Raw genomic sequence first — 17551 nt, forward strand, 5'->3', positions numbered from 1 at the left:
CCACAACTCTTCAGAAGTATGATTGCGCCAAAAGCTTCACATATTTAGCCTGCCGGTGACGAAACGATGTCAGCGCAAGATGCAACGCTATGTTTCGATGCCGCGAGTCATGAATCGTGGATGGATCAGGTACGCACTATCACTGCACATACAGCTCGGCTCAGATACACTGGGGCGGCACCGGCCGCGGGCGCGCTCCGACCGGACCGACCCTGGCCGGGCGGGCGCGGCGGCCGCGGCCGGCGCCGGCCCGGCCGCCTCGGCGCCGCCGGCGGCTGCGGATCGTCCGTTGACCCCGGCAGGAGGACGGCACGGCCCCGTCCGGGTGAAGGCTGGACACCGGCGGACAGCGCGCCGCGGAGGCTGGGCTGGTGACCATGCTAGCCGCGCTGCTCAAGCAGGAGCTGACGGTGGGGGAGGGGAAAGAGGAACGGCCCGGCAGGTGAGACATCAGTCGTCAAGGCGGCTTGTTACCGTGTGACGTTGCTGGCCGAACTTCGTAGTGCTGCTGCTGTCGAGTTATGTAGTCAGTTTTGCACTGCACAGTGGACATGCCTGACTCAGACAGTGTTGTAAAGAGTGATCGAGAAGAGCCCCCGGCTCATGGTCTTTCGACATTGCAGGGTCATGTGTCATAAACAAAGATCAGTATCACTAATGTCCTCAGCGTGCCTAAGCTAACCGACCCTGTGTTCATTATCAGTGGAATGTAAGCGGAATAGAATAGATCTGTCTTCTTCTTAACAAAATACACTGTGGACCAGCTACAAAATACAATGTGGACCAGCTACAACTGACTGTGCCCGCACTTGACCTTGACAGGTCACTCAAACCAGTGCAAAACCGGCGTAGTTATTGTTAAGCTTAGTCTAAACTACATTATGAAGTTCTATTTTTTAGCTTATAGAGTATATAGAATCGGTATTGTGTCCTGATCTTTAAAAAGCTGAAAGGTTAAATGCATAGGATGAAAATGGGCACACACACTGGTCCACATCTCTATAAAATTTCCATCTAGCAATAAGTTACCCCTAGCCATCACATTGAACAAATATTACGATATGAAGTGAAGAAACGGAAAAGGTGGAAACCGCACAAATGGATACCTTGACCAATATGTGCTCATTTTTCCAGTTAACAAAAGATAAATATGAGTGGTGAACATTGTGCAATCGAGAGACACTTGTTCCGTTGTAGGCACGACCGGTGAATCAAGTGAACTGTCAAGATTGATTGTGGCATTTTACAAATCCGCACACCGTTTATGTTGGCAATGAGGCTTTATACCAGCGACTGGTACAAACGGCATAGCGCCATATTACGCGCTGCTTTAGACTGTTGCACTAGCCCGACTACAGCTCCGTCGGAAAGACTTCAATGTTCCGGTCGAGGTCTTTTTGCACGCTGACTGGCGGCATCAGAAGGCTCAAAATGGCTCCCAAATGACTAAAGGACGGTTGACCTCAGCAGACACGCGGCCATGCCCCTCAGCAGCGAGGTCACAGAGACCACCTCACATGGCCACTGGTACGGCAACGACCCCTGCTGGTGCGGCACAGAGAACATACAGCCATGCTCGACCAGCGGTCTCCCTTCGGACGGGCGAGGCCTGCCCACAGCTACCCCGGACAGATGTTGCAGGTCGCCGGCGAGGTCATTCATTCCCTTACTAAGCGAAGGAACACGGACGCAGAGGAGTTGGCTGGGAGATGACGAGAGTAAACACCTCAAACGTCATGGAAATGGCATGCTCACATGGCATGCTGTGCTTCTGTAGTGCATGTTTGGTGCTTGCCGTGATGCTCCTCGGAAGTGTGACCCAGAATTGCCGACATCGAGCCAGGATAGCATCCCGTGTGTTCAGCCCCGCCGTTTACCGCCGCAGCGGTCTAGTACCCGACGGCCTGGCTGACTGATGACCATTGCTGACGGACGGATGGATAACTTAAGACCATTGCTGACGGACGAATGGATGACTTATGACCACTGCTGATGGACGGCTGACTGACTGATGACCGTTGCTGACGAACGGCTGACTGACTGATGACCGTTGCTGACGGACGGCTGACTGACTGATGACCGTTTCTGACGAACAGCTGACTGACTGATGGCCGTTGCTGACGGACGGCTGACTGACTGATGACCGTTGCTGACGAACAGCTGACTGACTGATGGCCGTTGCTGACGGACGGCTGACTGACTGATGACCATTGCTGACGGACGGCCGGATGACTGAAGGGCGGGCCCGCCTCTCCCCGACAGGAGCCCAGCCACCCGCCGAGCGTTCAGCATCGCGTGGTGGAGCTGCCTGTTCTCTGTCACCATAGCAACGGCAGTGCTGCGGGCCTACAAGATCGGCCTACCGTCTGCAGCCACGTGAGTCCGCACGCCGCGAGGACTGGGGGTGGGGGAGAAGTATGTCAGATAAATGCCCGCTGCCCTCTGCGGCACGGGGTTTTTAATTTGTTCTTTTTAAGAAAAAACGCCTGGTGCTACCCCCACCCCCACCCCCGGCCTCCTTCTGTAGTGCCCCCTTTAAATCCTCAGTGTGGTGTGGTCGTCGGGACTTGTTCAGAAATGTTGAGTGGGGTTGTTTGTGTGGGGTTGGGTGGGGGGGGGGGGGGGGGGGGGTGCGGGACATTCCTCCACTTAGCACGTTAAAAATGACGCGCTGCTTCGGCCGTGCAGGAAATGTCCAGCTAGACTGCGGTCATGGTGGGAATAACTCTGGGAATGCAGATGTTTTGGTTTCAATTGATGTTGGTCTGTTACGTTCAGCTGATGTTGACTTGTTCGAGCAAAATCAATTGAATGTAACACCTCTAGACCGATGTATGCTGCAAGTTTGGTGAACCCGGGTCTGTCTTGTAAACTCATTTCATTCCTAATTACTATAAATTCATTTGGCAAACGGGAGAGCAGTGCTGTAATTTCGGTCCGAACAAAGTAGATGTGGTCCCGACTGGTAGATGACTGGTAGTAGTGATGGTAGATGTGGTCTGGTAGACTGGTAGATGTGGTCCTGACTGGTTCCTAACTCCACCACTGACGAGGCATCGAGGCCAGTGATAAGTTCGGTGGCGCTCGCTCCTCGGTTCGGTCCTCGCTCGGCCCGGCACTCGTTCCCACCAATAAAATGTTGCAGCCTTATCCTGCGCGAGATCGTGGGTAGAATGTTGCAGCCTTAACCCGCGCGAGATCGTGAGCACTCGGTCCCACTGATAAAATGTTGCAGCCTTATCCCGCGCGAGATCGTGGGTAGAATGTTGCAGCCTTATCCCGCGCGAGATCGTGGGTAGAATGCCTGCTGCCAGTTGTGCACATGCCGGTTGGGAGGCATACTGATGAGCATCGCCTCGCTGACTGCGGTTCCGCTTTATTTCGCATTGATGGACGTATTGGGAGGGGTCGTTTTCAAGCCTATAAGGAAATTTGGGACTTGTTGCTATTGTTCTCGCTCATATTTGTTACTAATCAATGCTCCCTGGCGTTTTAGGTGGGACGAAGTCCACTTTCTGCGGTTTTCTAAGCATTACCTTACTGGCACTTTCTTTCAAGATGTGCATCCACCGCTTGGCAAGGTACGTATGCGTATACGTCTATCTACTTATGAGATGAACTGTGCTGAATCCCATACGTCACATCCGTTATTTCTTTTAAAATTATGCCGTTAAAAACACAATAAAGAGAGGCTGTAGTGTCTGGAGCCGCCTGCAGTGTGTAGAACACACGTCATAATAAAACCCAAAAGGGAACTATCAGGAACACGTCCAGTGTTCATGTACTATCCGTTGTTACCACCAAGCCGTTCTATCCACTTCTAAACTATCCATTTTTATCGCTGCTGTCCGAGAAACGAGGACTAACCGGACTGGCAAATTTCCATGGAAATCATCAGTCAACACCAGCCAACATTGGCCGAGCTGAGGGTATAGACCAACACGTACCAACCTCCCTCGGGCCTGTGGCAGACCCCGCACCAAGCTCAGTTTTCGGCACTGAAGACAGCTGTACTTGCGAAACGCCCGCACTAAATTTGTCCGCTAACGTAGATTTGTCGGTGACGAGACCCACAAGGCAAAGCGTTGGAAAACACACACCTTTTGAAAGTTGTTTTGATTTCAAAGATGCCAAAATGCCGCACTTGGCATTCGTCACGTCCGCGTTTTTAGAGTCGCTGCGTTACGCAGGGCTACATCATATACTACGATGCCACCCAGGTCCAGACGTCATTATATTGTCTGTTTGTTGAAGTTGGCAGTTCTTCACGTGATTTCGCCAATGCCAATGGCGGAAGCGTTTAATCATTGGTCCAAGCAACATCGCCGGATTCGCACAGAGATGGAGACTGCCCAATATCGGCAAGCGATTCTGGATGCGTTCCGAACACTTCGCGCCATCGAAGGTCAATGTCTAACCCGTCAGCCCGTTTCCGTTTTAACGGCTCCGCTTGACCCGGCATGCATGGTGCACACGGCGCCCCATGTGATTAAGCCGCACAGCCACACCTGGCGCGGTGGCAAGACGACACCTCGGGCGCTCCATGGGAGCAGTGATGTGATGCCAAACATGGGCGATGCCAGGATGTAGTGTGGCAAAACTACGCGAACGGACCAGACCGCCCCCAGTAACCCGCCACAGATACGCTTTACCAGTGTTGCAATGGCCGTCTTTCAGGAGAGTTGCCAAGGTTAGCAGGGTTACCGCGTAACGCTGACGCGCATTTACGCAGCGTAGTGTTATAACATGACTTTCTGAAAGTGTCTTGAGGGCAGGCAGTTTAAAGTCGTGCGGTCCGGTCGTTTGTTGGGTGCCTTGAAATGCGTCATGCAATGGAAAGCCATTTTGCTCGTTACTCATAGAAGAACAATGAGACTTCCTGGTTGGTGTAAGTTAGGTGTATGTAGAGAACCTAATCGTTAATGCTAAAAGGGCATATGCTGGAAAACTCACTGGTCTCAAGTGTTAGACAGCAGTTTTATTCGTTGAGGCATATTTTTATTTTCACGGTATTTGCTATTTCAACGTTGCTGACAGCTTCTCGTCATCAATGCCTCCGTAGATGGCGATTACGCCTTTTAAATATGCTATCCTTCGTGCAAATTTGTATGTGTTTCTCCTTAAGTCCGGGCCAACACTTCGCCGTTTCAGAATATTGATCCTTGCGATCCACTCTGTCACGAGTTCAGATTTCTCATGCTGAGTTATCGACCTTCAGTGTACCAGAAGGTACTGTTAAACGACTTAAACAGGCAAACAGTGGTCACATTACCAGAAGTCGACGTTTCGAACCAGTTTTATGCCCGCGAGTGACGTGAACACAAGTCAGGCGAAGCCGTCACTCGCGAGCGTAAGACCAGCTTTAAATGGCCAGCACTACTACTGCTATTATAATCAAGGTTTGCACTATGACGTCGTTTAAGCAGTATCCTCTCGTATATTGAAGGCCAATAGCCCAGCATAAGGACTCTAAATTCGCAATGCCGGTAGTCCAGAAGCTGAAGGTTTTCTTTCTGATATCAATCCCTCGACTTAAGCCAACTCTTGCTGTTGTCACTGTCGACCGGCCACTGTGCGTAGCCGTGCTGCACGCAACACTGACTAGATCTGTGAGTGAGAGCTCGTGCTCTAGTCCGGTGTGAGTGAGAGCTTGGGCTGTAGTCCGATGTGAGTGAGAGCTCGTGCTGTAGTCCGCTGTGAGTGAGAGCTCGGACTATGGTCCGGTGTGAGTGAGAGCTAGGGCTGGGGTCCAGTGCGGGTAAGAGCTCGGGCTGTGGTCCGGTGTGAGTGAGAGCTCGGGCTGTAGTTTGGTGTGAGGGAGAGCTCGTGCTGTAATCCGCTGTGAGTGAGAGCTCGGGCTGTAGTCCAGCGTGAGTGAGAGCTCGGGCTATAGTCCGGTGTGAGTGAGAGCTCGGGCTGTAGTCCGGTGCGATCGAGAGCTCGGGCTATAGTCCCATGTGAGTGAGAGCTCAGGCTGTAGTCCGGTGCGATCGAGAGCTCGTGCTGTAGTCCGGTGTGAGTGAGAGCTCGGGTTTTGGTCAGGTGTGAGTGAGAGCTTGGGCTGTGGTCTGGTGCGAATGAGAGCTCGGGCTTTGGTTACGTGTGAGTGAAAGCTGGGGCTGTGGTCCGGTGCGAATGAGAACTCGGGCTGTAGTCCGGTGTGAGTGACAGCTCGCGCGGTGCCCCGGCAGATGATCGTGGCAGCCATCGGGTACATGGCCGACCAGAACGTATCCATGCCTATCGACAACGACCGCCCGTACGAGTACCCGCAGGACCAGTGGCACATCCTGATGAGGATGGTAAGTACGCCGCTCCGACGTGTCGGCTTGGCCTGCTATGCTAGCACATGCCTTCAGCGCTCGTGACCGAGTGTTGCGGCCTGTCGTTTAAGAGAACGGCATGGTATGATACCGTCCGCGCCACCTTGGAATCGGAGCTTTGATACCTGTGACTGGCTGACGTTTTAACTCAGATTTAGACACAGACTTCTGTTTACATGTCGACAGGTTACTTGGTAATGGGCAGGAAGGAATCCGACTGGTCTGAGTCCAAGGATATGGCCGAATTCTGACTCTATCATAACCCGTCCGAAGGCCTGCCCGCGATGAGACTGGTATTCGAAAGTATAGCTCAGCCGTGAGAGTGAAAGCTGCCACACAAGCTGACGACAAGTCAGTCTCCAAGGCTGCCACACAAATTGACGACAAATCTGTCTCCAAGGCTGCCACACAAGCTGACGACAAATCAGTCTCCAAGGCTGCCACACAAGCTGACGACAAATCAGTCTCCAAGGCTCCACCAATAGCTGCAGCGGTTAGCTGCTGCCGCACAAGCTGACGACAAATCGGTTTCCAAGGCTGCCGCACAAGCTGACGACAAATCAGTCTCCAATGCTCCACCAATAGCTGCAGCGGTTAGCTGCTGCCACACAAGCTGACGACAAATCAGACCCCAAAGCTCCACCAATAACTGCAGCGGTTACACATGCAGACCTGGTATGCACTGGATCCCATAGGATTCCTTAACGACCTGTTTATCTGTGCCGCCGGTCCAGCATTAAGGCAAGCGCTTTTTTTCTCAGGGCGTGTCTCTGTTTGGCGTGTTCCAAGTGGTGACGTCATTCCTGCTCGTGTGGGAGATCAGCCGGTCGCTCTCGGCAGCGTACATCACCACACTGCTGATCGTCTGCGGTTAGTGCCGGGTGTGACGTCATCGGATGATTGGTCAGTGCTGGGGTATGACGTCACCGGATGATTGGTCAGTGCCGGGCGTGACGTCACTGGATGACCGCCGCTGATGAGGCAGTCCGACTCTTTTTTAAGCTGTGGAATGGGTGCGAAGTCAGCGTGAACGAGCGATAGAGCAGTAGTGATTCTTTCATTGCAAAACAGTCCTATCCCCTTTTGTGCTGGAAAACGTGTAGGCATTAAACATGAAAGAAAACTGACTTTGTGCCATTGGCTTATTTCTCCTTTTAACCGAAACGCAGCAAACGTCTGTGCGTTTGACAAAAGGAAGGTCCCATTTGCTTTTGCCTTCGGTGCAGACACCAGTAGGTTGAGTCAATAACAAAAGTTGGTTCCTGTCTCGCCGTTGCAGATTCAGCAGCCCATGCGTACAACAGGCTCATTCTGTTGGACCCCATCCTGGTGTGGTTCATCCTGCAGTCAGCCTACAGCAGCGTCAAGTTCTGGTCATGCCGGGACAGGTAGGCCTCAGTCCCCTCTGGATGTCCCCAACAGCTGTGTCATGAGCATGTGTGGTATGGCTGGTGCCTGGGTGTTACACGGTGGTACAACGTTGAATGTGCGGGCAAGCTCTGAATACCACTCCAATGTCAACTAACGGAAACGAACCTTAAGAAGGAAAGATCCTGTTCCTACATCGTGCTCGACGAGAGGTGAATGTCAGCGTTCTTGGCCCCTCCTTGGATCCATCAGTGAGTACACATCACGCAAGGCAGGGGTACGTTCATATGATGTACCTGCGATACGTTGTTCTAGATGTGCGCACCATTCATGCTATCGTTGCAACATTTCTGTGATATTTGTTGTCGCCGCAGTTTTGCCAGTTTTACTGTCTTCCTATTACTTCCTATTACGATCCCGTTGCGCAAAACTTTTGTTGCTCGATTCCATTGCATGAACTCTGTCACGCGTCGCTGCAGACCGCTCAGAGCAGACTGGTGGCTGCGGCTGCTCGTGACTAATGTCTGTTTTTGTCTGACGTCTACCGCGTCGCTGCAGACCGTTCAGAGCAGGCTGGTGGCTGTGGCTGCTCATGACTGATGTCTGTTGTCTGACGTCTGCCGCGTCGCTGCAGACCGTTCGGAGTGCGCTGGTGGCTGTGGCTGCTCGTGGCTGATGTCTGTTTTTGTCTGACGTCTGCCGCATCGCTGCAGACCGTTCGGAGTGCGCTGGTGGTTGTGGCTGCTGCAAACCGGTGTTTGCCTGGGCCTCACGTTCGCCGTCAAGTACGTCGGCGCGTTCGTGGTGGTGCTGGTGGGCCTGCAGGCAGTGTACGACCTCTGGCAGCAGTACTGCGACACCTCAGCTGGGCTGGTGCGTCCTCACGGCTCCCGCACCGCGCGGACGGCGCGCTCACCGTGAGGCGCGCCTCGGCCTGCCACTAGCTCTGCGAGCGACGTTTCAGCAAGACATTTTTGAATCGCGTGGCACCCATAGTTCGCTACATGCCTGCTGTAGCCGCGCTAAGTGCGCGTGTGTCGCCTGCCGTGCAATGTAGGGCTTTGCAATGCTACCATTGCGGGTTTTTGCCTGCATGACCACAAGCATTCGTAGGGTCGAGGCAATGAAATTACAAATCGCATCACGCATGACTGGAACATAGAGCGCAGTGTCACTCTCTTCGAATGTTCTCCGTCTCTCTTGAAGCTTTGGAAAACAGCTGATTGCCGCTGCCTGCTTCAGATGAATTTGATCAAGCACTTCCTGGCCCGCTGTGTTGGTCTGGTGCTGGTGCCAATTCTGCTGTATCTCTCCACGTTTGTGCTCCATCTGCATCTGCTGCACAAGGGAGCAAAGTGAGTCTTTTGCAGTGCGCATATCACAGTTCATCTGTTTGGAACCCAATAACCGCAAGCAACTTCACCTCTATTCATAGGCTAGGATTTAGGGGAATGGTTCATCTCGTGAAGTTGCTTATTATAAAGCGGACGCCTTGGGGTGGCATATGTCGGAAAAACGGCACCTGCAAGCATCAAGAGTTTCTCTTGAGTTTGTAGACGTCTATTCATAGAATCAGTTGGGCGATCATGTTGATTACGTTTATAAGCTTTGATCTCAGGGAACAGCGATCGTAGGGCGACGGCTTGTGTCTGAATGTTTCAGTTCGCCGGGAATCGGCTTTCACTCGGCGCAGTTCCGGCTTTCCTTTCCGGACCACAACATCTCAAGGCACACACCGTCTGGTGAGACGTCCTCATCACCCGCCGTAACCCGCCATGCGAGAGCCCTTGCTACATGGGCGCCGCAGCGCTGGCCAGGATATATATCATCACTAAAGTTATTTGTGTCCGGAAAGACACGAGAACCCATGCTCGATCACGCGCAGTTTGAAGAAACGCAGCTCAGCTCTTTGTACGTCAATATTCACGAACATGAGACAGGTGTGAACGTTCTGACCTTCCACTCGCCCCGTCAGACTGTGGTCATGTGCGGCTGTGACCTTCAACCCGCCATGTTCGGTAATGGTCATGTGCAGCTGTGACCTTCCACCCGCCCTGTCCAACAGTGGTCATGTGCGGCTGTGACCTTCCACCCGCCCCGTCCAACAGTGGTCATGTACGGCTGTGACCTTCCACCTGCCCTGTCCGGAAGTGGTCATGTACGGCTGTGACCCCCCGCCCGCCCTGTCCGACAGTGGTCATGTGCGGCTGTGACCTTCCGCCCGCCCTGTCCGGCAGTGGTGATGTACGGCTCGCAAGTGACGCTGCTGAGCGCGGTGCGGCCGAGCGGTTATCTGACCACCTCGTACGACCTGTACCCGCCTGAGTACGGCGCCGAGCACCAGGTCATCGCGCTCGACATGAACCTCGACGAGCTGAACGCCTGGTTAGTGCCGCGGCCGTCGGGTGCCACCCGTCAGCGCTGGCGGTAATTGGTCGCGCGGGGTCGCGAGGCGCCGGTGATTGGTCGCACGGGGTCGTGAGGCGCCGGTGATTGGTCGCACGGGGTCGTGAGACGTCATTGATTGGTCGTACGGGGTCGTGAGGCGCCGACCCATCCGCGCCGTCGCTCGGCCACTGTTCGTTGTTGTTCTTGCTCTCTGTTTTGGTGCATCACAGCCTCGCCGCTTGGCCAGGCGTCGGTCACCTGTTTTCCTTCGCGCGCCTCCTGGGCTGAAAGGCGCTGACATTGGCCGGAGGCTGCGGAGGAGGGAACTGGAAAGGGGTCGAGGGCCCAGGGGTGAACGACAGAGGGGGGACGAGAGCCGAACAAATTGTCGTGTCCAGTCGTCGCTTAAACGCCATCTGTCAGTCACTGCGGACGCCGCCGCCGTGTTCCGCAACGCATCACGGCAAAACAGCATGTATGAGCGGTCTGCTGAACCATTCCCGGGGAGGAGCCGTTAGATGTCCGGCTGCGTCACCTATCGCGCAGTGTCCTCTACACAATGATACACTGTAACCGCGCTCGCTTCGCTACTGTGCCATCATCAGGCACTATAAGCGGGGGTTTCATACCTCGACGATGTCTTGGACGATCTGCTTATTTGGCCGCCTTACACCAGTCAGCAATGCGCTGTGTACTGGTGCTTCTTTTGCTCTGGTGATTGCCCGTTGCTTTTTTGCACCATTTGCCTGTGCACATTGAGCTTGCATGACTAACGATAAACGTTTGTTTCGATACTGTTCATTTCAGACCGGCACCAAGTAGCCATCGGTGTGTCATTATCGTGTGATATTAACCCTTCTGTGATATAACTGCGATTCGTAACCCTGCAGCGTTCTCTGCAGCACTCTCAAGTTTTTGTGCGCCAAACTCCGAGAATGCTGGCCAGGTTTGCCGTCTGGTCGTCCCCCATCCTGTCCTCCCAACCTGTCCCGCCAACATGTCCTCCCGTCCTCCCGTCCTGTCCCCTCCAACCTATCCTCCTAACCTGCTCCCTCAACCTGTCCTCCCAAACCGTCCTTCCATTTTGTCCTCGCAACATATCCTCCCAACCTGCCTTCTTAACATATCCTCTCAACCTATCCTTCCAACCTGTCCTCCCAATCTGTCTTCCCAACCTGTCTGGTGACGTGCGGCCGGCACGAGATGCTTCTGATAGCCGACATCGCCGAACCCCGACATCGGCCCGGGACCGCCAGCAGTCACGTCCCGCAGAAGCCGTGTTCGGCAGCCGCGGCGTGGCGCGCTGCCGCCGGCCGTGTCAGTGGAGGCTCAGTTGCGGCCGATTCGCAGGGGGTTCAAGCGCGTGGACGAGGGCCGGCTGGCCGACATGACCTCAGACGAGTATGTGGCGCAGCCGGTGGCGCACGGCGACCTGGTGCGCCTGCTGAACGTGTTCACCGAGCGGCACCTGCACACACACCGGGTGCGGGCGCCGATCACCCGACACATGTACATGGCCACCGGCTTCGGAGAGGTGGGTGCGACCGCCGGCCGGCCGGCCGGGTCCCTCGGCGCCGCAAATCATATTATTCAGTGCCATCAGGAAACCTGGCCTGACAGCGAGCCCTGGTGACCGATGAGGTCGAGGCTTCGCAGCAGCCTCCGCGGCGCAGTTGACTTGTCGCCATAGCATTTTGATCCAGTTACCGACTCAAATCACTGGTGCCGCAGGTGTCTGATACTAAGCGTTGTACCTGTCCGAGCCCTGTTATGTGCAGTCATTACTCGCCAGGCACGTATAACTGCATAATTTACGATCGTAAGCCAAGACGCCACGGCCCCCAGCCGTGGCCTTACGGCTGCGCCTCGTGTCCTGGCCGTTGATGGCTGGACTGCCCGTTGACGGCGTTGGTCAACCCGCCCGCGCCGCCGGCAGGTGGACGAGTTCTACGAGGGCAGTGTGTGGCGGGTGCTGCTGGACGAGCCGGGCGCCGAGCCGGGCGTCACGCCGCTGCGCGCCGTCGGCTCCTGGTTCCGGCTGATCAACAACCGCACCGGCTGCGCGCTGCGGCCCGGCCTCAGCAAGTACCCCTCCTGGTGAGCGAGCCGGATGCCTACCCGCGGACCGCCACACTGACGCCCCCTCCCCCAGCGGGTGGGTATGCTTGGTGCAGACGGATTAGGTCTGAGGATTCGGTGGGGCAGGTTTCAAAAATATTCGAATTGGACTCGTAGCTTACGAGTTATAAAAATCACACGTGTTACACAAAACTAATCATCGAATGACGCATTGGCATGTACTAAATCATATCTAGGGCCACGTTGCCGTCGTTCCAACTAAATGCGGCGCGTATATGTCGGATCTGTATCGAAATAACTTGCCCGCTGCCTCGTTTTTGTTCGAAATTTCGACGCAAATATTCGAATATTTCCCAATACACTCAGATCCAAAATCCATGTCAGTTTTGATTGGCTCGATTGCACTAGTGTCTGGCGGATACTTAACTAGAAATGCTTTTGCAAATGCTTTTGATCGGTGAGCTCATGTTATCTTTGTCTTCAGTGTTATGGTGCAAAAGTAAAAGACAAATTTGGCAGAGCTGAGTATGACGTTTGGGCTGTATGGTTGCGCAGTCTTGAGATCGTGGCCGGATCGGTGCAGGGATCATATTCCAATGCCCCACATTCTGCTGACCCCGTCTGTGCCCTGTGCGCTGCACCGTCGGCTGACGGCGATGTTCTCCAGGGGCTTCGGCGCGTGGGAGGCTGCGTGTGATCCGAAGGGTGTCAATCTGAAGGACGTACACCAGCTGTGGCAGATCGACGAGAACGTCAACCCCAAAGGCAAGCTATCCCCCTCCTCACCCCCACCCCCTCCCCCACAGTAGACTTAAAAAGCGTTCCGGAGGAAGGGAAGTGCTGCTCCCCATTTAAACCTGCAGGGCTGTGCTGTCTCAGAAATGCCGCCTCGCTTCGCTACCGACCAGATGTGGCCGATGTCCATACACCGGCTGCTATGGACACCCATAGGTAGCTCTATTGCGTGGAGAGAAGTGTCTGTGATCTACGCCATTTGCATCCCCGCACGGGGGGGGGGGGGGGGGGGGCAAGACTTTATGCGTGTTACATAACGTGGAGCGCGCTGTTGTGCAATGCAGAGGCATGTAATGTCGCGTTCTATGTGTTATGTCATGTCACGCATTCTATGTGTGATATATATTTACGAAGCACAAGATGTCATGTGGCAAATTACGTACGCAACACCAAATCGGCACAAAAACCTCCAAATAGCGAATTTATGAAGCACATGCGTGCATTCGTATCAGTTTTCCCCAGCGGATATACAATATTTACGATCGCTGCATGTTTAGGGATTTTGAGCATCATCATTTTGTCGTTTAGTATTAATAACGAGCCAGGGCAAACGATTTGGCCGGTACTGACCGTTTTTCATCGTTCGATACAATACAATGGCATTGGATGCAACGGCAGTGTGTGCTGCCATCGTTCAAAAGGCTGACAGCTCATGGAAGGGGAAAAATCACCGGCCACGTCCCACGATCAATCGCCGATCACATAGAACAACCTCGGCCGTGTCGCAGAGAGCGCGGCCGAAATGCGCTCTCTCCCGCCGGCGGCCCCAGAGACTGGCAGCAGAGCGCGCGGCCCGAGGCCGAGTCCTTCACGTTTCGCTCCATATCTCGGCAACCAGGGAACCTAGAACCGTGATTTAAACTGCAAATAATAGATAACTAAAAGTTTTAAATTATTCGCATTGTGCGCAGCAAAGCAAATGCGCAAGTACTTGTATTAATAACTATTTTCCTTCGGAGGGAGGGTGAAGTACGTGACTGGAAAACAGCCATTTGTCGTTCTGACCTTCGTGGTATGATGCTGACAGTGGAAGGTACTGATCTGAAGGCGCTATACGAGATGAGCACCCTTAACAAGATCGTGGAGCTGCACCAGGTCATGCTCAACTCCAACAGCAAACTCAAAGTCTATGACTTTGAGGGCGAAGACGGCATGCAGAAGCTGCTCAGAAGCCATCCCTGGATGTGGCCTGTGCTTTACAGGGTATGTACGACTGTGCGTTGCGCGTCGCAAACAGCTTCTTCGGGACCGTCATTCCGTCAAAATCACAGGTGTATCAGAAGCGAGTGTTCTGTTCATGGCTCTCTCCAGGTACAAGCATGGACGGAGTCATAGTAAGCTTAAGCTCAGGGCAGTCCCATTTGTGAAGTGAGACGAGGACGATAGGTGTCACTCGTATTTTTGATCGAGGTCGGGCTCTAATCGTGTTTTGCAATGGTTCCGTTATCACTTTTTACTGAATCGCGACGATGCCATTCATTGCTAAATGGAGTGCTCCATTCAGTGTCTGGGCGAAGTCTAACCTCGTGTTCTGTCCGACTGGGATGTCTGGGCGAAGTCTAACCTCGTGCTCTATCCGACAGGGATGTCTGGGCGAAGTCTAACCTCGTGCTCTGTCCTACTGGGATGTCCAGGCCAAGTCTGATCCCGTGTTCTGTCCCGACAAAGGTGTCCGACCCAGGTCTGACGTCGTGCTTTATCCAGACAGGGGTGTCCGACCTAGATCTGACGCCGTGCTGTATCCAGACAGGGGTGTCCGGGTTAAGTCTGGCCCTGTGCTCTGCCTCGACAGGGGTGTTCGGGACGAGTTTGACCTAGCACTCTGTCCGACAGGGGTGTCCGGGCCACGGGACAACATGGCACTCGCTGTACTTCGTGGGCAGTCCTCACGTCTACTTCCTGAACCTGGCAGTGCTGTGCCTGCTGCCGCTGCTCTGGGTCGTGTCGGAGGTGCGGCGGCAGCGGCGTCCGCGGCAGCCCGCAGGTGGGACATGGCGTCGGCCGGGCCCAGCCCGAACCCCGTCGTGCGAGCGTCAGAGACCGCTGGTCAGCAGTCCGCCGGTCAGCGGCCGTGGTCAGGGGCTTGCCCGCGAGGAGCTGTCGTTCGGATGTCTATTGCTCGGCGGCCACTAGTCAGGGGCTATGGCTATGTAACAACTTTTTTTGAGTCGCTATCTGCGAGCATTTTCACTGATGAATAGCGCTGTGAATGTGGTCCGTTGGCGTGGGGGCGCCGCGCCCCTGGACCGTGCCACAGAGCTGGTGTGCACCCGGCGCGGTCCGTGTTGTCCGTGCCGCTGACGTGTCCGGTGCGCCCTCAGAGTGTTCTCGCATTCGGGAGGGTCTGCTGTACCTGCTGCTGGGCTGGGCGCTGCACTACCTGCCCTTCTGGGCCATGCAACGCATCCTCTACTTCCACCACTACCTGCCGTCGTTCTTCTTCAGCACAATGATATCTGGTAAGCCGCCTGGTACTCACAGTAATCTCGTGTTCATGTTCCGTGATGCTTTGGGTGGAAAATGAAGTGCTGTGGTGGCAGTGTTACCGGGCGGAACACAAACGGTCGTGGATGAGTTTTTCTGCTGATGACGTCCCCAGGTGTGGTGGTAGACGGACTGATTGGGGGCCTAGAACGTCTACCTCTGCCGTTGGGTCGCCAATTTGTCCGACCCACCATCTTGGCAGCTATATCGGCTTTCTATGTCAACAGGTCAGTACTACATGTCAGCCTTTCCGGTGGCGAGATCAAACCGAATATGTTTCGTCTGGCGCTTGTTTCACAAAACATTCGTGGACAGTGCTCAGTTTTAACTACACGAATCGACGGAGGGTACAAAGAGAAAGACCAAGCTGGTTAAACACTTTAATTTCAAACGGCTGACTACACCTTTCGGCGGGGGGGGGGAGGGGGCGAGAGCAATAAGTACAGCAGAGTTAAAAGGAGCTGCCCCAGCGCCCGGCAGCTGAGTCGAATGTACAGCGTTCCTTGCGCGATCTGATCGTTGACGTCTTCTGGCCGTATTTTCAGCTTCCTGACGAACTGGGAGCTGGCCTTCGGCGTTCCGGGCGATGGCACCAGCGAGCTGCTCGTGAAGAGGTTCCTGTATTTTGACTCATGGGAAATGTGAGGAGCCGCCGTGCCGCGCACTAAGCGTGGCACCAAGCGCGACCCGTCCCCGTTCATGTATGCTTCGTGATGCCATACACGCCATCCCTTGACTAGTACAAGTGGTGCTCAAAATGCCGACAGGAGCGAGTTTGAAAACGTCTTGTGCCGCGTACTTCTGTTGTCGGTGCAATATTTTCGGCGCGGGTCTATCGCTATCGGTCCCGAATACAGGTGCTGGGCGAGTGAGGTGTTCAATGTCGTGTCAGCGAGGAGCAGGGCGGATATGCGGCAGACGAAGGGAGAGTGAGGAGAGTGGTGGGGGGGGGGGGGGGGGGGGGGGGAATATTGACAGTAGTAGCAGGTTATTCACATTTTTCGAATGTTTTATGTGCTATCAAAGCCTACGCGAAACCGTCTGTATATCATAACATACACAAGCAGCCACGTCCAGGAACATAGGATACAGAGAAAGACGCGCACAAAGGTCACGCAAAAAAAAAACAGGAGCAACGGGGCTCAGGCCCAGGATAGAAACAATCCAACGTTGGGTTCCTGGTAGCGCATGAAAACGGACGAAACGCACGAATAAAACACACCGTAGTCCCATCAACTAAATGCAGTATCCCTGGGGTTCATTTATTGGCAAACATCGCAGTCTTCGCAACAGTCGCACACACACACGCTTCATGATCGGCCCGCGCGTGGACTGAGCAGTGAACATTCAGATTTTGAGTGAGACGGTGGGGGGGGGGGGGGGGGACGGGAGAGGGGAAGAATTCATTTCACTAGTCCGGATGTTAAACGTGCACGGGTTTTCTCAAATAATGTCCATGACGTTTATTTTTCAAGCACGAGTTACACACTCCTTGCGATGCCTTTAATCGATTTGCTTCGAAAGTAATCGAAATAAATAAATAAATGTAATCTATTTCTTGCTGTCCCCGTGCGAATCAGGGCTGCGCGGTTGGGCGCTGGAGTGGAAAATTCAGAAAATGTGTGTTACTGTCCCACGTGCCATGTAGCAACAACCAAAAAAAAGTGGAAATGGGGGAAAATGTGGTAAAACACACGCGCCGAGATTCATGTAAGCAGCTAAGTTGCTTGTAAGCGTAAAGAACAAAACACAAATTCAATAATTTAACTGCGTTTGCAGGCAGCAAGCCTGGACAAAAGGTCTTTGCAAATTACGCTGGCGGTTACGAATGGCAAACTCACCGCTTTCCCTCACTGCCCGAGGCATTCACAACAAATCACAACAGCCAAGTCACCGACAAAGGCGCCGACACCGCAGAGCAGCGCAGCGGTCGGAGTTGTTACGGCTATTGACATTCGACACACAGCCATCACCCGAACGCAGTCGGATGTGGAGGGTACGAGTGTGGCGCACTGTGAGAATGGATACGTGAATACGCGCACGAACGGGCAGCCACTGTTGTTCGCCGGTAGTGCGCCGCTCACGCGTCATCAACATCGATGGCGAGCAGACGT

General features: G+C 54.1%; 1 protein-coding gene across 1 annotated transcript; it reads left to right on the forward strand.

Moving 5' to 3' along the window:
• The first annotated feature begins 2319 nt into the window (after positions 1 to 2319).
• On the forward strand, positions 2320 to 16306 carry LOC119102209 (protein O-mannosyl-transferase 2). Its single transcript, XM_037225570.1, has 17 exons — positions 2320 to 2376; positions 3497 to 3581; positions 6192 to 6302; positions 7085 to 7193; positions 7603 to 7711; positions 8405 to 8564; positions 8934 to 9046; positions 9354 to 9433; positions 9929 to 10076; positions 11430 to 11613; positions 12016 to 12176; positions 12826 to 12923; positions 13981 to 14156; positions 14787 to 14937; positions 15275 to 15412; positions 15553 to 15664; positions 15983 to 16306. The coding sequence occupies exons 3-17, from the start codon at positions 6192 to 6194 to the stop codon at positions 16080 to 16082; spliced, it is 1950 nt and encodes a 649-aa protein (XP_037081465.1). The 5' UTR covers positions 2320 to 2376; positions 3497 to 3581; the 3' UTR covers positions 16083 to 16306.
• Positions 16307 to 17551: the final 1245 nt, after the last annotated feature.

This window comes from Pollicipes pollicipes, unplaced genomic scaffold, assembly GCF_011947565.3.
Source record: "Pollicipes pollicipes isolate AB1234 unplaced genomic scaffold, Ppol_2.1 Scaffold_5724;HRSCAF=6776_pilon_pilon_pilon, whole genome shotgun sequence".
NCBI classification, from domain to species: domain Eukaryota; kingdom Metazoa; phylum Arthropoda; class Thecostraca; order Pollicipedomorpha; family Pollicipedidae; genus Pollicipes; species Pollicipes pollicipes.